Source organism: Nuphar pumila, chromosome 3 (assembly GCF_984573655.1).
Source record: "Nuphar pumila chromosome 3, dmNupPumi1.hap1.1, whole genome shotgun sequence".
NCBI classification, from domain to species: Eukaryota; Viridiplantae; Streptophyta; class Magnoliopsida; order Nymphaeales; family Nymphaeaceae; genus Nuphar; species Nuphar pumila.
Genome location: NC_143251.1, coordinates 53433480 through 53456481, shown reverse-complemented (window position 1 = coordinate 53456481; position 23002 = coordinate 53433480). Strand labels below are relative to the sequence as shown.

Here is a 23002-nt window from a genome sequence, read left to right as displayed (position 1 = left end):
AAGATTCAGTCTTAAGAAAAAGTTTATCTTACAGTATTATGATGAGGAAAATTCCAGAGTTGAGATACATTTAGTATAAATCTGTCACCTGGGTACGGGTGCAGAGGGTACAACACAGCAATTTCAAAAAATAAGAGTATGGGGACATGGCTATATATATATATATATATATATATATATATATATATATATATATATATAGAGAGAGAGAGAGAGAGAGAGAGAGAGAGACTAAACGGTGTACAATTTTCATAAATTTTTGAGGCTCCAAATACCATTTTTTCTATCCAAAATTCATGATCCAAGTGTCAATTTCTAGTAAATCAATCATGTTGAACACATATGTAAGGTCAGAAATTTGAAAAAAACACCAAAATTTTTCCATTGGATAGGTTTGGCATGTTTTTTAGTGGGTAGGTTTTCATTTTCCTATATATATAAAGAGAGAGAAAGTTTGGGTCTAGATCAAGTGTGGATCTAGATCCAGACCCAAACTCCCCTTTTTACTCTGTTATTAACCTCACCCCACCGCCTCTCTCCCTCTCCCTCTCTTCATAACCCCCACCCCACGTCTCTCTCTCTCTCTCTCTCTCTCTCTCTCTCTCTCTCTCTCTCTCTCTCTCTCTCTCTCTCTCTCTCTCTCTCTCTCTCTCGGTAACCCCTCCCCACCGCCTCTCTCCCTAACCCCCACCCCATGTGTCTCTCTCTCTCACCCACTGCCCCTCTCTCTCTTCATAACCCTCATCCCACCGCCTCTCTCCCTCTCTTCTCTGACTCTTCGTAACCCCCACCCACACCGCCTCTCCCTCTCTCTCTCTGCGAGTAAGAGAAGAATAAGAAGGTCTCTCTCTCTCTCTCTCTCTCTCTCTCTCTCTCTCTCTCTCCTGCTGCCGAGCCAACCCACAAGCCCATGTACCCATGCCGTGCCCGATACCCGTACATTTGTCAGGCCGTGTCGGCACGGGTACGTGGCCTCTTATGCCGTGTCCCGGTGACATAGTTATAAATGATTGCATCATATATAAATACTAATATTGCATCAAATTATTTGCCTTATCTGGAGCAAGAAGCCCTGCCATAATCTTAAGGATTGTTGACTTTCCAGTGCCAGATGGTCCAATTATTCCAACAGCTTCCCCACGTTTGATCTGTACAATAACATGTAGTTAGACCAAGAACATACAAATTGCTAGTGCAGGCATAAACCACCAGGCCCAAAAAACATAATCTTCTCAGATATAGCATGACCCAAGTTTAAATCTTGAACTCTAATAACATCCATGACAAAACACACACACACACACACACACACACACACACACACACACACACACACATTTCAGACCATTGCTAGTGAGAAGAAAAGAGTTTGAAGTGCTAGTAATTTAAAATTCAAAGAAAAATACAGCAATCAACTTGTCAATTCTGAAATAGAACCTCGAAATGCTTCAACAAGTGAAAAAAAATAGAGAAAGGAGAAAAAAGGGTTAGCAATGCTTAATACGGGTCCAGTTAGAGACCATTGTTAGCTACATCCTGCACCAGGCTGCATCGTGGTTAGTTGTACAGGCAAATATCAGATACAAGAAGTATAGGAAACAATCGGAGCTAAAATTGCCTTCTTTTAGCAAAGCCTTAATAAAAAAGAAATAAAAAGTTTAAAATTCAAATAAAAAAATATAAACTAAAGATGCCAATGAGATTTTTGAAGTGTCAGTGATAACATGTCACTGCTTGCAATATAAAGTTGAGCACATCCACTTGGATCCAAAATAATTGGTGACTGATCCTTACAACTGAATGTTGGCTGTTATACTAATTTTGTGCCATCTAGCTGCCGACCACTACACCATTGTAATTCGGCTAGTGCACATCTGCACCTTTGTCAATTACTATACAGGACTAAGAAAAGTTACAAAACATTAGACTAGACAACTGCAGCCTCCTCAAACTGTTGCCATCCTGCAGCTGTCTTCATTAATCTTTTCACATACCATGTCCCACTGTGATTACTGGAAAATGTTATTACACGAAATTAAAATATCTTTTGTTATTTTGGTTGACATGAGCCTTTTCTTCAGCAATACAAGGCCTTCTATACCTCTCTCCTCTGACAAGCCAATATAAAATGAATGGCAGGCAAACCAAAGACACCGCCCTTTTGAAGAAGAGCTTTTTGCTGCTGATATGATAGAGCTCATATGTAGGCTCTTGCTTACCTATGAATGGCAAAAAATGTTATTAGGTGCTGCAAATAAAATTGAGAGTGAAAGAATAGACTCAAGGGACAGTGATTCAGAAACACTGAGATCCAATAATGCTCTAATTTTATGAGGGACAGCAGATCATGTTTGTCTTGTATTTTACTGAAGATAGGACAACTTGCTGTAGTTCACTGACAGAGCCTGGTTTGTTTCAATGTTAGACAGAAGTAACTTAGACATTCCAACTATGGGGCTTATATTTTGATCACTTCCACCCTATGTCACAGGGACTCTTCAACTAGGTGCCGCACCGGCGTCGCACCCGCACCCGATGCGGTCAACCTGACCCTGGGTGCAGTCAACGAACCCAGGGTCATTTATGTCCAACTTTTGGACTTTATATATATATATATATATATATATATATATAATTTTTTATATTTTTGCCGCACCTCCGCACCCATGTTTTTTGAAAGTGAACCACCCCCGCACCCGCACCCATGTGACATAGCTTCCACCTCATACCAATAGTAGGTCCTTTCTTTCTGAAAGACATGCTGCTATTAAGTCTTCAGCAACAAAAGTTCATCATGAGCAAGAAGAAGCAAACAAATTTGCCTATCATCTCAGCCCCTCTTTTTCTCTTTCGTTTTTATTTTTGACAATTCACTTGGGTGCACAAAGGCAAAGAATGGATCATTTGGTTGGTGAAACAAGGTTCAATGATGTTTCTCCAATAAAATGTTTGCATGATTGACAAGAAAAGAAATTTTTTTGTCCAATGTTCATGGAATTCTATATTATCCAATGTTCATGGAATTCTAGGAGAACCAACACATTCACTCCATTAAATACCATTCTCCTTTTGTGGATAATGGAAAACCTGCTAATAGTGACAATCTTGGGATGGTAGGGCTACATTGATCCTTACCTGCCATTCAATCTCTTAAATTTTTTCCAAAACAAAAAATTCTTACAAGTGAACTGGAGTGGACTCAAAGACATCACACCCCCTTTGCTGATCAGGCCTAACCAGTCCATCCAGCTTGTGTCTCATCTTCCTTTCTGTTTTCTTTTGATGTTTGCACTTCATCGCACTCCCATTCTTCTTATCCACCAACCATCAAGAATGCCATCAACCCCCACCACCACCACAACTTCTAGCACTTTCCAACCACCAGGAACATCATTATCACAAGCACCACCATGGTTGTGACCACCTCAGCATAACCACCAACAACAGCAATTACACTGTTAGGGATGACATCTGTGGCTCATTATGCAACTTTTATATATCTGTATTTTTTATTCCATAATGATTGGATGATGTTTGTAGATGTTAATGTATCAGTTGAGGATCACTCATGTTATGAAAGGGCATTGCACAAAACAAAAGTAAAACAATAAAGAGGAAAATTTTTCGTGATTCAGCCTTATGGCCTATGTCCACAGGAAAGGGGGAAGAAATCTTCTCTTATTTCAATGATATTGAGGAGACAATACACATGTATATATAACAAGATCGATAAGTAGTAGTGGCTAATGAGGAAAATGTATTACATCATGAATCAAATGAAGGTAGTTAGCTAAGAGGTAGGTAACTTGACACACCCTTTCAAGCTGGCATGTTGATATCAATCAGCCCCAACTTGCCAATGATACCTTGAAACCTGTCCTTTAATGTAACCTTGGTGAATATATCTGTCAATTGGTCCTCAGTCCTAACATGAGGGGTTGATATGAATATGGATTAAATCTTTTATCTGATAAAACGCAATCAACCTCAATAATTTGGGTCCTCTTGTAAAAGACTGGATTCATCCCTATGTGAATGGCGCTTTGGTTGTCACACCTTATCTCCATGGATCCACAATCTCATATCATTTAGGAAAGCCTTTATCCATATCAATTCACATGTAGTGGTGGTCATGGCCTTGTATTCGACCTCTACACTGGATTTGGCAATGACAATCTATTTTTTGCTTTTCCATGTCACAAAGGTTGTCTCCAACAAGGGTGAAATAGCCCGTTGTAGATCTCCTGTCATTTGGATCTCCTATCCAGTCGACGTTTGTTTAGTCTATGATTCTAGTGTGTCCATTTCTATTCATAAGATTTCCCTTTCCCAGTGAGGATTTTATCTTAAAATCCTATGAGCAACTTCGAGGTATGGCATCTTTGGACTGTGCATGATGGCTTATGAGAATGACAACATAAGTGATGTCAAGTCTAGTGACTGAAAGGTATATGAGACATCCAACAAGCCTTTAAAAGTTGTTTGTATCCTTAATGGGTTTATCAGAATCTTTGACGATCTTGCAATTCAGCTCAATGGGAGTGTCAAATTGTTTAGCCCCCAACATGTTAGTTTGCTTGAGCAAATCCAAGGCATATTTCCTTTGACATATGAAGACTCCTTTGTCAGATTGTGCTACCTCTATACCTAGGAAATATCTGAGTTTCCCCAGGCCTTTAATTTCAAATTTATGATGAAGGTAGGACTTTAATCTTTTAATTAGATCAAAATCATTTTCAGCAACTATTATGTGATCTACGCATACCAAGACAATTACAGTCCCTATGTCATCAATTTTTGTGAACATAGTGTTCAGCCGAGCTTCTTTTAAAGTCGAAGTTGATGAGAGTATCATTAAGTTTCGCAAACTAGGCCAGAGAGGATTGTTTGAGGCCATATAAGGCATTTTTTAGCTTCCAGACCATGCTTTTGTCCCTTTTATTGGGATGTTCCTAAGGAAATTTCATGTAGACTTCCTCCTCCAAGTCTCCATGTACCTATGCCTTAGCCACTTACCTTTAAAAATATCTTCAACAAGATACTATGATTAAGACCCAATATTCTTGATGAAAGATAAGTGCACATATGCACAATAAGAACACTTGTGCACAAAAGCACAACCCAATCAATCTCACAAATGCACTAAAGAATAAAAACTTTATTGAACACTTGGGCTTTGACCCAAAGCCATAAGAAAATACAAGGGAGAGGGGCTCAATTTATAGAACACTTAGTGGGCCTTGGAGGGGCTCCACATGTAGTCGTTGGAGCCCTCCAACGGTCACAAATGTGACTGTTGGAGAGGCCCAACGACTATATGTGGGCCCCCCAAGGTACACAAAGTACAAAAATTAAAAAGAAAAGAAATAAAAAGTAAAAAATGTGCAAACATATTCAAAATATGAATATGTGTAAAAAGAGAAAAAGACTAAAATACCCCTATAACTTATATATATATATATATATAATTAGATAGATAGATGTACATATATATGAAATATACATGTATATGTATCTTTCTTTATATATATAAAATATATATGGGCATTGCAATGATAATGGATTACAATTTAACACCACCACCACCCCTTCAAACTTATGGTATGATGATCGAAAGTTTGCCAAGAATGAAGTTAAACAGCGGAGAACACAGAGCTTTAGTGAAGAAATCTGTCAACTGATATTCTGAAGTTACATACGGAAGATCTGACTCCTTTGAGATATGTTTCACGAACATAGTGACAGTTCATCTCAATGTGTTTAGTCCGCTCATGAAAAGTATGATTTTTGGCAATATAAATTGCACTCTTGTTATCACAACATAGCTTGGTGGACCCTTCAACATTGATCCTCATATCTTCAAATAACTGATGAATCCATACAATTTACATGGTAGTAGTTGTCATGGCTCGATATTCAGCTTTAGTAGAGAATAAAGACACTTTTTGTTGCTTCTTGCATCTCCATGAGATCAACGAGTCTCCTAAAAACACACAAAAACCAGTAGTGGAGTGACGGTTATTTGGGTCACCTCCCCAGTCAGAGTCAGTATAAACAATTAATTTCAATTCAGAAGAAGATGATAAGAATACTCTCTTATTTAGTGTACCCTTTATGTATCTGATGATCCGCAAAATGACACTCATGTGAACCGATGTTGGTGCATGTTGAAATTGGCTTGCAGTATGAACTGCATGAGAAATATTTGGTCTAGTAATACTCAGATACATCAGTGATCCCACAAGCTGCCTATAGAGAGTGAGATCAGAGAGAGGAATGCCATTATCAATTTTCATTTTGGCTCCTACTATAGCAAGAGTTTCACAAACTTTATCATCAATAATAACTGACCTGTCAAGAATCTCAGAGGCAAGCTTAGTTTGAGATAAAAAAATACCCTCTATGAGAGTATGTTACTTCAATACCCAAAAAATAAGTTAGAAATCTCAAATCAGACATTTCGAATCTATCCTTTAAGATTGATTTTATACTTTTAACTCATTTAGTATCAATTCCAGTTATTAACATATCATCCACATACAAAACCAGAATAACTATCCCTGCATTGGTTTTTCTAACAAACAGAGCAGTGTCAGTGAAACAGGATAAGAAACCATTTTCTAACATTACAGAATTAAATCTATCATACCAAGCCTTGGGGACTTGGCATCCATATATATTTCATCATTCAGACCACCATTTAAAAATGCGTTTTTGACATCCATTTGATAAATGTTTCATTTGTTAATTGAGGCAACAATAATGAGGTATCTGACAGTGACCATTCAGGCCACATGAGCAAATGTTTTTTCATAGTCAATCTCATATTCTTGACTATATCCCTTCGCAACTAGCCGAGCTTTATATCTTTTAAGAGATCCGTCGCTCTTAGTTTTTACCTTAAATACCCATCTACACCCTATTATTTTCTTACCCTTAAGAAGATCTTGGAATTCTCAAGTTTTTGCCCTACTGAGAGTTGTAAGCTCACATTCCATTGCTTTTAACCATTCATCATTCTTTTTTGCTTATTCAAAGTTTTTGGGCTCTATATAGGAGTGAATGATGCTAAGACAAACTCTATGTCTAGGTGTAAAGGAATCATATGAGACGAACCTAGAAGGCACCTTTCTATTTCTCTCAGTTCTTCATAGGTTTTCTTCATTTATTGAAGTGGGGCCACTAGGTTCAGTGTATTTTTCAATTGCACTTCTAAAACAGTTCATGTCGCTATGAATATATATTATAGGATTTCTCGATACCCCTTCATCACTATGTTGGAAAATAGGTGGATGGGAGGAAATATTTTCATCTTCTTTATCATTAGAATCATTATAAGTGAGTTCATCATCACTATCACCATTTTGTGCTAACAACTCAAATAAAAATGAATAATCCATGTTTTCTTTATAAGGTTCACTCCTCTCAAAACCATTAACATTTTCCAGAAAACTCGCATTTCTGGAAACATATAACTTATCATTCTTGATATCATAACACTGAAACCCTTTTTGTGCTTCAGAATATCCAAGAAAGGCACATTCAATAGCTTTTGGTGAAAGCTTGTCGTTCTTGTCAGTAAGAACAAAACATTTGCAACCGAAAATTCTCAACAGACTATAGTCAGGTTCTTTGGTATATAACATTTCAAAAGGCGAGATATTGTTCAAATTTTTAGAAGGTAGCTGATTTATCAGATAGACAGACGCTAAGGCAACTTCAGCCCAAAAACCTTTTGAGATGTTTCGAGAAATAAGTAGAGTTCGAGTTATCTCTATTACGTGTTTATGCTTTCTTTCGGCTAATCCATTTTGTTGAGGGGTCTTCGAACAAGATCTTTGGTGGAAGTGGAGAATACCATGACTTTCAAGATAATTTTTTAATTCACTTGAAAGGTATTCTCCACCAGAGTCAGTTCTAAAAATATTTAGGTTTCCATTAAATTGGGTTTTAATCATCATATGATAGGTTTTAAAGGTCAAAAAAACTTCATATTTGTGTTTAAGAAAAAATATCCAACAATATCTCGTGTAGTCGTCGACAAAAATGACATAATATGCAAAACCTCCTTTTGATAAAACCGGTGCCGATCCCCATACATCTGAATGGACAATTTCAAAAGGTCTTGTTGTAAACATAGATCTTTGACAAAAGTGTAATTTTTTCATTTTCCCAAAAATACACACGTTACAAGTGAAATCACTTTTACATAGATTTTTAACAAAAGGTAAATGAGAAATTTTTACAACATTTGGATACACAAGTCTCTTGTGCCATACATTAATATCCTTTTGTTGGACAATATTACAAAATATGTTCTTTAGAATTTGAAGGGAATTGACATAGTATAGATCCTCTTTCCTAGAGCCTTCCCCAATCAACCTCCCGGATCGGCGATCATGTATCCAACATTTGTTAGAAGAAAATTTTATATCATACCCATGATCCAAGAGTTGAGAAACGGAAAGCAAATTTAAGTTTAATTTGGGGATAAATCTAATTTTTGGAATAAAAAACCTTTGTTTTTCAAAATTTCTAATTCCTTTTACTTCAAGAGATGTTCCATCCGCGGTTGAAACAAAGGATGGAAAAAGACTGTTTGAGTATTCGAAAAAAGAACTAATACTTGGAGACGTGAAATGAAGCACCCGAATCTAAAAGCCACGAGGTCTTACTGGGAGGAGAATGTAATGAAGTGCCAAATGAAAAGAGCAACGTCTCCAAGCGAAAGCACGGAAGCACGCACATACACAAGATGCCACTTAAGGGCAAAATAAACCACAAAAGTGGTCAAGCACAAAAAGAAGATAAAAAATATATCTCACTTCATAGAATGCTTCAAGAGAAGCTTAGCAAATACATGGGGTTGAGCCCCTTATTTATACACAGCAAGGGACCCAAGGAGGGGCTCCCATAGAGTCGTTGGAGCCCCTCCAACGGTCATATTTATGACCGTTGGAGGGGTCCAACGACTCTATGTGGACCCCTCTCAAGTGAATAAAAACAAAAAAGAAAAAAGCAAAAAAAAAGGAAAAAGAATAAAGGAAAAAGAAAAGGAGAAAAGTATATCAAAGATATGCGTGTACAGGGTGAAATTACAGAAATACCCCTATCGGGTTTTACAAAATAAATATATATATATATATATATATATATATATATATATTTTTATATATATAGATAGACACATAGACATATATATATCATATATATGTGTATGTGTCGTAATCTATGTATATATATATATATATATAAATATACATCATATTTTAACACCCCCCCTCAAACACATGGTGAGATCACCGAGAGTTTGCTAAGGAGGAAGTAGAAGCGAGGCGAAGGCAAAGCTTTGGTGAAGAAGTCCGCCAACTGATATTCGGTAGGAACATATGGAAGTTGAATGGTGCCTCGTAAAAACTCGTCTCGAACATAATGACAGTCCATCTCAATATGCTTCGTTCGTTCGTGAAAAGTGTGATTGCTAGCGATATAAATGGAGCTCTTGTTGTCACAGCATAGCTTTGAGGGAGTTGAGAAGGAGACACCCATATCTTTAAGTAAGCTTCTTAACCATATAATCTCAGTTGTGGTAGTGGCCATCGCCCGATATTCGGCTTCAGTAGATGAGAGAGAAACTTTACGCTGCTTTTGACACCTCCAGGAGATAAGTGACTCCCCAAGAAACACACAATAACCTGTGGTCGAAATACGATCATCGGGGTTACCCCCCCAATCAGAGTCAGTATACGCAAGTAAAGTAAGAGGTGAAGAAGAGGATAAGAATACTCCCTTAGTTATGGAATCTTTTAGATATCTGATAATCCTCATTACTGCTGCCATGTGAGTGGTGGTAGGAGCAGTCTGAAATTGGCTTGCACTATGAACAGCATGGGAAATGTCAGGCCTGGTAATAGATAAATATGTTAAGGATCCAATCAATTGACGATAAGGCGTGGGATCTGCTAAAGGAGTGCCATCATTGGCTCTCATCTTGGCATTGATCACTTTTGGAGTCTCCACCCTTTTGTCATCTGTTAGCCCAGACCTAGCAATAATATCAGAGGCAAGCTTCATCTGAGATAGGACATACCCCTTGGGGGAGTATGCAACTTCAATTCCTAAGAAATACCTCAAAAAACCCAGATCAGACATATCAAAATTTTTCTTAAGAATATTTTTAATAAGATCAATACCTTTCTTATCATTACCTGTGATAATCATATCATCAACATATAATAACAAAATGATTATGTATTCATTAGAGGATTTAACAAACAAAACAGTATCAGTGTAACATGAGGAGAAACCATTATCAAGAACTACTTTGCTAAAAAGATCATACCAAGCTTTTGGCGCTTGTTTTAACCCATAAAGAGCTTTGTTTAATTTTAGAATATTGCCTTTCCCAATTTCAAGACCCGGCGGAGGATCCATAAGAACTTCTTCACATAAAGTTCCATTTAAGAAAGCATTTTTAACATCAAGTTGGTATATAGGCCATTGTTTGATGGATGCTAAGGCAATTAAGGTTCGTACACTAGTCATTCTGGCCACGGGAGCAAAGGTTTCTTCATAATCAATCCCATATTTTTGGGCATAGCCTTTTGCTACCAAACGAGCTTTGTATCTTTCAAGAGACCCATCACATTTAGTTTTGACCTTATATACCCATCTACACCCAATTGCCTTCTTCCCTAAAGGTTGAGGAATAATGCTCCAAATTTGGGCCTTGGTAAGAGCCTCTAATTCGATTTTCATGGCTTCAATCCAATGTGGGTGATCTTTAGCTTCCTTAAAAGAGGAAGGTTTGTGATACAAATGTATTAACATAAGACAAGTCCTATAATTCGGAGAAAAAGATTCATAGGACACAAACTTTTGTGGTGGCCTACTGGTACGAGAAGATCTCCTAGGTAGATGGTTGTCAGTAGATTCTTCTAAAGAAAAGTCTTGAGAGTATCTGTCAATAGCAGGTTGATGTTCATTTCCTATCCGCCGGGTATAGACATTTATATCATTAAGGTTTTCATCATGTTGTTGTATATCATTATAATGTGAAATCCCATCACAACTAGTATCACAAGAAATAGCCTCAGGAGACTCAATTCTAGGAGCTAAGTCAAATAGAAAAGAATAATCGATGTCTTCCTTAGATGTGTGGATATCGAAATCATTTTGTTCTTCAATAAAGTTTACATTTCTCGACACATAATTTATTGTTTCGAATATCATAACATCTATAGCCTTTTTTATTCTCACCATAGCCAATGAACACACATTCAATAGCTTTAGGTGACAACTTATCTTGTCCTAGACTAAGTACAAAACATTTGCATCCAAAGATTCTTAGTCTATTAAAATCGGGAGTAATTTTAAATAATTTTTCAAAGGGCGAAACATTTTTCAAAGAGGAAGAGGGCATACGATTCACAAGATATGTTGCGGTAAGAAGAGCTTCGGCCCAAAAGTTTTTAGGAACACATTTAGACACAAGAAGAGTTCTTGTGGTTTCAATTAAATGCCTATGTTTCCTTTCCGCAAGACCATTTTGTTGCGGAGTTTTAGGACAAGATCGTTGGTGCAAAATTCCATTTGTTTTAAAATAATTTTGGAAGTCATTAGACATGTATTCTCCTCCGGAGTCGGATCTAAAAATGGCTATATTGTGTTGGAATTGGTTTTGAACAAGAGCGTGAAACTCTTTAAAATTGGTGAAGACATCGGATTTATTCTTGATAATATAAACCCATGTGTTTTGGGATGAAGGCGTAGTTGTTGTTGTTGTTGTTGTAATATAAACCCATGTGTATCTAGTAAAATCATCAATAAAAGAAACATAGTAAGAGAAGCCTCCTTTGGACATAACGGGTGCCGGTCCCCATACATCGGAATGCACAAGTTCAAAAGGCCTTTTTGACACAAAATTGCTATGAGAATATGGAAGAGAGTGAATTTTCCCAAGAATACAATCATTGCATGTAAAAGTATTTGTATTACAAAAATTTTCCAAAAATGGAAAAAGGTACAATTTAGAAATACTAGGGTGCCCAAGTCTCCTATGCCAAGTCTCAATATCTTTGGATTGAACATGATTACAAAATGATTTGGATGGCAAAGACAAAAAAACCATATAGTAAAGGTCCCCTCTTCTATGGCCTTGCCCAATCCGCTTCCCGGACCGGAGATCCTGCACATAGCAATGGGTTGGTGAAAAAGAGACATTACATTCAAAATCGGTAATTTGAGAGACGGAGAAAAGATTTAGATTAAGTTTTGGGATGATTCGGATTTTGGGAACAAAAAATTCTTTGTTTTGGTCATAAATTTTCTCAAGGTTTCCAATACCCTCAACATTTAAAGAAGTTTCATCGGCGGTGGATACATATGATTTAAATTTATTGAGACTTGGTTTTGACAAAAGTGATGCATTTGGAGTCATATGGAAAGAGGCACCCGAATCAAGAATCCAAGAAGACATACCTGGGAATGAAGAAATGGCGGCACCGGAAGTGGAAGGTGAGGATGATGATGTAGAGGCGTTCATCTTCATAAATTGTTGAAGAGTTTCGGTTAGATGAGCGATGGAATCCTTTATGTCACCATCCTTCTTTGAATCTTCATTGATGATTGAAGGAGTTTCTCCCACGGAAGCTACCTTCTTCTTGAATTTAGGGCAATCGGGACGAATATGGACCGGTTCATTACAATTATGACAAATGATTTTCCTTCCTCCACCATTATTCTTCCAAAAATGTGGTGGTTTATATGATCTTACATTGTTGCCGGGTCTAGACACGGCATGTACTTCATCAACATCCTTTTTCAAGGCCAAACGGGTTTCTTCTTGACATAAATCGGCCAAAATATCGCTTAGAGGAGTAGAGGCTCTATGAAGTAGAGATCCTCTAAGTTGTTCAAATTCGGGACGAAGCCCATGAATAAATTGAAAGAACCTCTCTTTTTCCATTTGCTCTTGTCTCATAGCAATAGCACTTCCTTCCCATTGCGGTTCGAGAAGGACAAGTTCATCCCATAAAGAGGATAGGGCACTATAATAGTCCCTAATGCTCATATCACCTTGCTTGGTAGCTCTTACCTTTTCTTGAAGAAAAAAGTGCCTAGCAAGGTCTCTTTGAGTGTACATACCTTTCATGAAAAACCATGCTTCATTAGCCTTCTTGAATTTTGCAAGATTTGCACAAATCTTCAATTCGACGTTATTCATGAACCATGCCAAGATTTTAGCATGTTCACTTTCCCAATCTTCCATTTTAGAAGAGTAATCAAGAATAGCCTTTTCTTTTTCTTCTTCATTCAAGGCTTTTTCTTCACCTCCTTCAAATTTAGTTAACTTTAGTTGTGGTTCCGGAATGGTTCCACATACATAACCCCAAAGCCTTTTACCTTTGAGATTATTCTCCATAGCGGCCGCCCACATGCGATAATTGGTCCCATCCAATTTGAATGAGAGATCGATTTTTGCATCTTTGTTGGCCATTAGAAGAAAAAATTATAAGACAAGAGAGTGGAGAGGTATTACTTGTCAATGGAGGATCCAATGAAGTCTTCTTAGCCAAGGCTCTGATACCATGTAATGAAGTGCCAAATGAAAAGAGCAACGTCTCCAAGCGAAAGCACGCACATACACAAGATGCCACTAAAGGGCAAAATAAACCACAAAAGTGGTCAAGCACAAAAAGAAGATAAAAAATATATCTCACTTCATAGAATGCTTCAAGAGAAGCTTAGCAAATACATGGGGCTGAGCCCCTTATTTATACACAGCAAGGGACCCAAGGAGGGGCTCCCATAGAGTCGTTGGAGCCCCTCCAACGGTCATATTTATGACCGTTGGAGGGATCCAACGACTCTATGTGGACCCCTCTCAAGTGAATAAAAACAAAAAAGAAAAAAGCAAAAAAAAAGGAAAAAGAATAAAGGAAAAAGAAAAGGAGAAAAGCATATCAAAGATATGCGTGTATAGGGTGAAATTACAGAAATACCCCTATCGGGTTTTACAAAATAAATATATATATATATATATTTATATATATAGATAGACACATAGACATATATATATCATATATATGTGTATGTGTCGTAATCTATGTATATATATATATATATAAATATACATCATATTTTAACAGAGAAGAGGTTGACATAGCGGCTCTGAAAATAGCTTCCTTGAGAAGAGGTTGAAGTGCATCCACAATTTGTTGTAGTGAGAGAGCTTCATTTGAAGATGATGAGCACTCTTCCTTTTGAGGTTGGGATGTGGTAGCCATAGCTAGCAACTTCTTCCACTTTGGGCAAATCAGCTTGATGTGCCCAGGTTCCTTACAAAAGTGGCACACAAGCTTGCTATAATCCCTCTATCCACCTTGACCACTTGAACTTTGATTTTGATTCTTGAAGTGGGGAGGCTCGTAGGTCCTTAAGTTGCACCCCGGTCTTGAGACGACATTAACACCTTCATTTTCTTCATTATTGGAAGGTATTGCTAGAACACTTGGGTTATTCTTATTTATACTCATACGAGTCCGCCTGTGTATAATTGTTTAGTTATACATTGTCGGTCCCGAGCTCGGATAAAGGAGGAGGGTTGCGGTAGGCCAGTGACAGCCAACGTAAAAAAAACTTAGTCATACCCTATGAATATGAACCAATATGAGAATTTTGTTGGGGTGTTCCCTACTGAGCGACACACTGTACTCTATAGGCCCGGAGACTGTGATAAATGGGCAGGGGTTGCTAGGTCGTCGCCCGGAAGCGACGCGTCACACCGGCGCTCGGGTGTGGTGTCAAATAGGCAAGGGTTCCCTCACTTTGTTAGACGGGTGGGGGTAAAGAAGTTAGTCCAAGACCATAAAATTAGGTTAGCCACTTTGAATATAGGGTCTTTAACTGGTAAGTTGGTAGAGTTAGTAGATGTTATGTGTAGGAGAAAGATTGATATTTTATGTCTACAAGAGACCAAATGGGTAGGTGAGAAGACAAAAGTGATAGAACCTCGGGGATATAAGATTTGGTATACAGGAATAAATAGAAATAGGAACAGAGTAGGGATTGTTATGAGTCGTGAGTTTATAGATAATGTAGTTGCGGTCCGTAGGAAGGGTGATAAGATTTTACTTATTAAATTAGTATTAGGTACAGATATTACTAATATTATTAGTGTTTATGCACCTCAAGTAGGTTTAGATGATTCCATTAAGCGTCAATTTTGGAAAAATTTAGATGGATTAGTACAAGAGATATCTTATGGTGAAAAGATTTTCATCGGGGGTGACCTTAATGGACATGTAGGCATTAGTAGAGATGGATTTGAGAGTATCCATGGAGGCTATGGTATAGGAGAAAGAAATGAAAGTGGAGAAAGGATTTTAGATTTTGGTTTGTCCTATGATATGATCTTAGCAAACACTTGGTTTAGGAAGAGGGAGTCTCACCTAGTAACATTTAAAAGTGGGGTTAATACGAGTCAGATAGATTTTTTCCTACTTAGAAAGAGAGATAGGGGTTGTTGCATCGATTGTAAGGTTATATCGGGAGAAAGTGTAGTTACACAACATAGAGTCTTAATTTTAGATCATAGAATTAGACAATGCCGCAAAAGGGATAGACATAGGATAGATCCTAGAATTAAGTGGTGGGCACTTAAAGGAGCTAAACAAAGAATGTTTGTAGAGTAGGTAGTTAAGGAAGCTGATTGGTGTCTCGAGGAGGATTCAAAATCAATGTGGAATAAGATAGCGGGTGGCATGAGAAAGGTGGCTAAGGACGTATTGGGTGAGTCTAAAGGCGGTGCACCGCTAGGTAAAGATACATCATGGTGGAATGAGGATGTCAAATTAACTATTAAGGTTAAAAAAGAGTGTTATAGAAATCTAAGTATGAGTCGTGATAATGAGAATTTGGAGAAGTATATGATAGCAAAGAAGAAAGCTAAAAAAGTAGTTCGAAACGCGAGAGATAAGGTGTATAAGAAGGTTTATGACAAGTTGGATACCAAAGAAGGTGAGAAGGATATTTATAGGCTTGCAAAGATGAGAGATAGGAAATCGAGGGATCTGGGTATGATTAGATGTATCAAAGATGAAACACAAAGGGTTTTAGTCAAAGATGAGGAGATTAAGGAGAGATGGAAAGATTATTTTGATAAGCTATTTAATGAAAGTCATGCCTAGGATCTTGGAGACTTGTCCATTCATTTTCATGAGATGAATCGTGACTTCATGCGCAAGATTCAAAAGAAAGAAATTGCAGAGGCTTTGAAGAAAATTAAATCAAGAAGGGCAGTTGGCCTAGATGGAATACCTATTGAGGCTTGGAAATGCTTGAGAGAGAAAGGTTTAGAATGGTTGACAATCTTTTTAACAAGATTTGGCGAACAAATAAGATGCCTAATGAGCGAAGGAAGAGTACTTTGGTGCCTCTATATAAGAATAAGGGTGATATACATGATTGTACAAACTATCGTGGTATAAAACTCATGAGTCATACTATGAAACTTTGGGAGAGGGTGATTGAGTCTAGGTTGAGGAAGGTTGTCATAATATCAGAGAATCAATTTGGTTTTATGCCTGGAAGATCAACTATGGAAGCTATACATCTTCTTAGACAACTCATTGAGAGAAATAGAGAGAGGAACAAAGATTTGCATATGGTTTTTATTGATTTGAAGAAGGCATACGATAGAGTACTGTAAACACCCCAAAATTTTCAAAATCTTTTAAATATTTCCTTTTTGCGCCTGATATCATTTTCTGAGCAATTGAGTCACTTTTAAATCTAAATTCCAGTTCATTTCTCAAGTTTTACTGAAATTAAATTCATTTTATATTTCTGACTTGATTTCGGATCCGGATCCATTGTCCAGATCCAAATCTGAGTCTCGTTGTCCAACTTTTAAATTAAAATTACAGAAAGTACCAAAAATAATTTTTAAATAGCTCGAACAGTCCATCTGGCATCCGTTTGGATCCATCACGTTGTATTTCTCGATTCGAGTTTCAAAAACTCAAACATTTTCTCAAAACTGGGGTCCAAACCTATTCTTCTGAAGAAATTTCCCCAAAATGGCCTGAAATTCTCGGAAAAACACTTTTGTAAATATTTCTCAGAAAAATACAAAAATTTAGTGTTTAATCTTTGTTTTCCTTTAAAATCTTAGATTTTTGTTCCAAAAATACAAAAAATGAAAAAATAACGCAAAAAACCAAAAAAATCAGAAAAACTACGAGAAAAATAAGTGGGTTTTGAAGATTTTGCCGAAAACCTCATCTTGAACCATTTTACAAAAAATCTTTAAAAAAGGAACCCTCCTTTTGGAAAAGAGGGAAAGGGCGAACGGCTTGCTCCCGCGCATTTTCCCCTCTCGTTTTCCGCCATTGATCTTCAACAAATCTCTCTGGGGTCTCTCTCCACCCTGGATCTCCAACCGAACTTCTCTCTCGAAGTCTCCTCTTCTTCTTTAAAAGGAGAGCACAAAGATGAATCAGGGGGCCATGAACATCCTGTTAGAAAGTAACCCTATCGTTTACTGAGAGAGGAGAGAGAGAGAGAGAGATCAAGGGAAAGAAAGAAGAGAGAGACGCAAGGGAGTTCAGTCAATCGTGACTGCCCTCTCATTCTATTAATAACAAGAGTGTAAAAACACTAGGGTACTAAAATACCCCTTAATACAAGATTAATTTACATCATACATGGACTGGGTCTGGACCCGATCCATTACATAAATGGATCGGGTCAGACATATACAAAATAATGATAATGACGACTTCTTTTCACCCTCCCTCAAGTTGTGCATGGTGTTGGACCATGAACAACTTGTTCTTCAGAAACCAAAATCTATCCTTTGTCAACCCTTTAGTGAGGATGTCAGCAACTTGTTCCTTAGTTGGCACATACATAGGCTCAATCTCTTTGTCTTCAACCTTTTTCCTAATAAAATGTTGATCTATTTCAATGTGCTTTGCTCGACTATGGTGAATGTGATTGAATGACATGTTGATGGCACTTTGGTTGTCACACAACAACAGTGACCGAGCAATCGGTTCTCCCATTTCTGTCAGGAGATGTCTTATCCATGTACTCTCGGCCGTGGCAGTGGCCATCGATCTGTATTCAGCCTCAGTGTTGGATCTAGCAACCGCCTTTTGTTTTCTACTGCTCCAGGATACCAAGTGTGGCCCAATGAAGCTGCAATAACCGGATATTGATCGTCGTTCGTCTGGATCACCCGCCCAATCAGCATCAGCATAAGTGACAATCTCATGGCCCCCACCTGGATCTAATTCTTCCTCTTTGTTGTATACCAGCCCATCACCAACTGTACCCTTTAGGTAGCGGAGTATACGTTTGACTGCCTCCATATGTGACATACGAGGTTCATGCATGAACTGGGATACCTGATTAACCGAATATACTATGTCAGGTCTAGTAAAAGTCAGGTATTGCAACATGCCAACTAAACTGCGATACTTAGTAGGATCTTCATATATATCCCCTTCTTGTAAACTCAATTTCTGATGAATGACACTTGGAGTTGTTAACGGCTTACAATCTGTCATGCCTGCTCTGGCGAGAATGTCCAACGTATATTTGTGTTGAGTAAGGGTAAGTGTATCATTTCTGTTATCAACTTCTACCCCAAGAAAATATCGCAGCTCTCCCAAATCTTTCATCTTAAATCTCTTATTTAATAACTTCTTCACCTGCTCAATGTGACTTTTACAATTGTCGGTGATGATGATGTCATCTACATATATCAACAAAAGAGTAGTGACTCCTTGTTCATTGTGAATGAATAATGAGTGATCCAAAAGAGATCGAGAGAAGCCATGCCGTTGTATTTCTAGAGAAAAGCTGTCGAACCAGGAACAAGAAGCTTGTTTCAAACCATAGAGTGCTCTCTTTAATTTGCATACATATTTTTTGGCGTCTCGTTCTGCATATCCAGTGGGTTGTTCCATGTAGACCTCTTCTTTTAAATCCCCGTGCAGAAATACATTTTTTACATCCAACTGGCTCAATGTCCATCCATGTTTAATGGCTAGGCTCAACACAATGCGAATGGTCCCCATTTTAACTACAGGACTAAAAGTTTCATCAAAGTCTTGGCCTTCCTCTTGTGTGAATCCCTTGGCTACAAGTCGAGCCTTGTACCTTTCGATGCTCCCATCTGGTTTATACTTTATCTTGTACACCCATTTTGACCCAACGACATTTCTGTTCAGTGGTCTAGGTACAATCTCCCATGTCCCACATTCATGTAAGGCTTCCATTTCTTCATTCATTGCTTCTACCCATCTTCTAGAGCTCGCAGCTTGATAAAACATGAGAGGCTCATCCTCTTTACTTATGGATGTCAAGAATAACTGAAAATCTAATGAAATTTTTTTATAACTTACCCACCTGTCAAACGGATGTCGAATCCGTGAGGATTTTTTGATATCCATTTGCTGCGAAGCGGATGATCCAGATGGATCTGTATTCCTACAAGGAATGAATGAGGGCTCTTTCTCTCGCCGGGTGTACACAATACCCTTATACCTTGTTGGCTCCAAGTCATATGTAACAGTTTCCTCCGTTTGAGTCTCATTGGTTGAATCCTTATGTGGCTCCTTCTGACTGCAATTTTCTGGACAATCTACTTTACCATTGGAGAAGAGTTCTGAATTTAACCAGGGGTAGTATACCTCAATGTTGGAGCTTGAGTTGTCAGTATCCACCATAGTTGAATTATTATCCTGATCAGCAAAGTTCATTTCATCGAAAATAACATTCCTTGATATTTTGACACGCTTACTCAGGGGATCATAACACTTGTACCCTTTGTAATCTTCTGCATATCCTATAAACCTGCATTTTAAAGCCTTATCTTGGAACTTGTGCCTGAGTGAGCTGTCAATGTGAACATAACAAAGAGACCCAAACACACGTAATTCATGATAATCAGGTTGTATGCCAAAAAGAGAGAAGTATGGTGACTTATTTTCTAAGATACTCATAGGCAATCGATTTATCACATGGACTGTGGAGTGGAAGGCCTCAGTCTATAATGATATAGGAAGATTGCTCCCATGCATCATGCTCATTGCAGTCTCAACAATATGTCGATGCTTCCTCTCAGCAATCCCATTTTGTTGAGGTGTATGAGGGTAAGACACTCTTCTCTTTATCCCATTATGTTGAAGAAAACTAACAAAATCACTCGAGGAGAATTCACCTCCTCCATCACACTGAAAATTAGGAATATTGGTAGAGAAACGATTTTGAACAAAAGAGTGAAATTTCTGGAACAATCCAAAAACTTCTGATTTGTGCTTCATAAAAAAGATCCAAGTATAACGTGAGTAACTATCAATGAAAATAAGATAGTATTTACTGTCAGAAAAAGAAGTAATTGGGGCAGGACCCCAGACATCTGAACAAATGACCTCAAATGGCCTTGAAGCTCTTTTATTAATGGAAGCAAAAGGTAAAACATGACTCTTGCATAAATGACAACTAGAACATTTTGTATCAATGACTTCTGAACTCAGACTGGACTTAGGAATAAGATTATTCAGGACAAGTTTTTCAATAAAATGGCGACCACAATGGCCAAGACGACTATGCCAAAGTCTTGGCTTATTACTTTCAGAGACAGTAAATATAAAATCAGAATAAAAAACTTGACGTTGGTGAGGCTTCAAGGATGAATAGTTGGAATGAATGGAGGAAGGATCTTCTTGAAAGATGTACATGTTGCCCCATCGTTTTCCTTCAGCGAATGTCCTCCTCGTGCGAAGATCCTTGACATAAACAGAAGAGGGAGTAAATTCAACTGAAGCATTAGTATCATCAACAAGTTTTGATACAGAAACAATATTCTTTTGAATATTAGGAGCATGGATGACACTTGGAAGTTTAAGAGAGGACTTTGACATGTGTATAATGGCATTTCCAGTATGTGAGATCTCATGATGGGATCCATCTCCTGTGACTATGCTACTCTTTCCAACATAAGGTGTAAGAGTCAAGAGTTTACCTATATCACCCGTAACATGAGTAGCTGCTCCGGAGTCGACATACCAAATTCCTTTGTCATTTTGCTTCATGTTCAATCCTGCCAAAGCTGCCAACAGCAACTCTTTTACTTCTCCATCCTTCCTAGCCTCTGCTTGTGGAACTTTTCCTTTGTTTTGAGGATTAAACCAACAATTTGCTTTAATGTGCCCTTTCTTGTTGCATAGGAAACAGGTGAGAATTGATCTTTGTCCCTGAATATTGGGTGTTGGAAGAATGCCACGACCTCTATAGTTATTTCTCCCTTGGCCTCCTTTTCCTCGAAAAGAACTTCCTCGTCCTCGACCATAACTCATTCTCATAGCCAGCACATCTTGTGTTCCGGCATACCCATGAGAGTCTTCAGAAGACCTTTTCAGATTCATCTCATATTGCAATAATTTCGCACGAAGATCTTCAAACTTTGGAAGTTCTGGTAAACATAGTAAGGTTGTCGTCATAACATGATAGTCTGGCCCCAATCCACTCAAGGTTTGCTGTACTTTATCCTTTTCACTGACAAGACACCCAACAACGGCCAGCTGATCTGTGATGCCTTTCATTTTATTCAGGTATTCCATAATAGACATGGAATCTTTCTTCAGCATTTGAAACTCTCGCTTAAGAAACATTATTCTTGCCTCAGAGATTTGTGAATATGTTTGAACTAACATATCCCACAATTCCTTTGTCGAACATTCATCAGGAAGAGCAATAAGGACCTCCTGTGAGAGGGTTGAAGTGATGTATGCCACTAGCGATTGATCCCTCTTCATCCAAGCAACATATTCTGGATTCTTATAGAGAACAACAGATTGTTCTCCTTTATCGTCCGCCTTTTCTTGCGAAAGGAATTCTGGACGCGGTGGGACCGATCCATCCAGATGACCAGAAAGGTCCTGACTCTTTATAAACGGGATGATCTGTCTTTTCCAGGTTAAGAAGTTGCAGTTATTCAGTTTTTCAGAGACAAATTGACCGAGAAAACTTGAGGACAAACATGATTGCCCGTGAGTAAAGTCCATTTGATGAATATGTTTGAAACAGAGGGCTGACAGAGTACTCGGCTGACAGCGTCAACAGTGATTAGCAAGGGATACTCGGCAGAGATTTTAAAGAAAATCACAGAAATATTTTCAGATAAGGGAAAACAGAGATTAGCAGGTGATGCTCAGCAGGCAGTTCCCTTTTTTTTTTTTTGAAACCAACGAAAAACAGCAAGAGACAGCAGTTTAATCTCTGATTAACAAAAAAATAACTTTCTTGATCTGAAAGGAAATCTACGCAGTTTCTCACAGAATACCAGGAAGGAAGAAAATCACGGATAGGAAGAAGATCGAATTTTTCACATAGAAAAGGGAACCTGTACTTATCGTTTCCAGATTCACGCAGATTCACGGCTGATAGAGCAGATTTATGCTGATTTAGGGCTGATAACTCCACGCCAAAACACGCTGGCAGCCTCACTTCCACATTCACGCTGGCAGAGCAGATTTATGTTGATTCACGGCTGATAACTCCACGCCAAAACACGCTGGCAGCCTCACTTCCAGATTCACGCTGGTAGCCTCACTCCCAGATTCAATCCAGTTCACGGCTGACAGATCCACGCAGATAGGCTCACCCAACAAGGTTCACGCTGATAGGCTCACGCTGAAATCCATGCAGGGTCACGCTGGCAGCCCTTCACTCCCAGATGTTGCGTAAGGCTCTGATACCATGTTAGAAAGTAACCCTATCGTTTACTGAGAGAGAGAGAGAGAGATCAAGGGAAAGAAAGAAGAGAGAGACGTAAGGGGGTTCAGTCAATCGTGACTGCCCTCTCATTCTATTAATAACAAGAGTGTAAAAACACTAGGGTACTAAAATACCCCTTAATACAAGATCAATTTACATCATACATGGACTGGGTCTGGACCCGATCCATTACATAAATGGATCGGGTCAG

General features: G+C 38.2%; 1 protein-coding gene across 3 annotated transcripts in view; it reads right to left on the bottom strand.

Moving 5' to 3' along the window:
- Positions 1-23002, bottom strand: part of ABCI13 (non-intrinsic ABC protein 11) — a 79407-nt gene that overhangs the window by 29996 nt on the left and 26409 nt on the right. For all 3 annotated transcript variants that reach the window (XM_089999510.1, XM_089999511.1, XM_089999512.1), the window contains exon 3: positions 1053-1148. In XM_089999510.1, coding sequence (XP_089855636.1) covers positions 1053-1148 — 96 coding nt within the window. The remainder of the gene's footprint in view (positions 1-1052; positions 1149-23002) is intronic.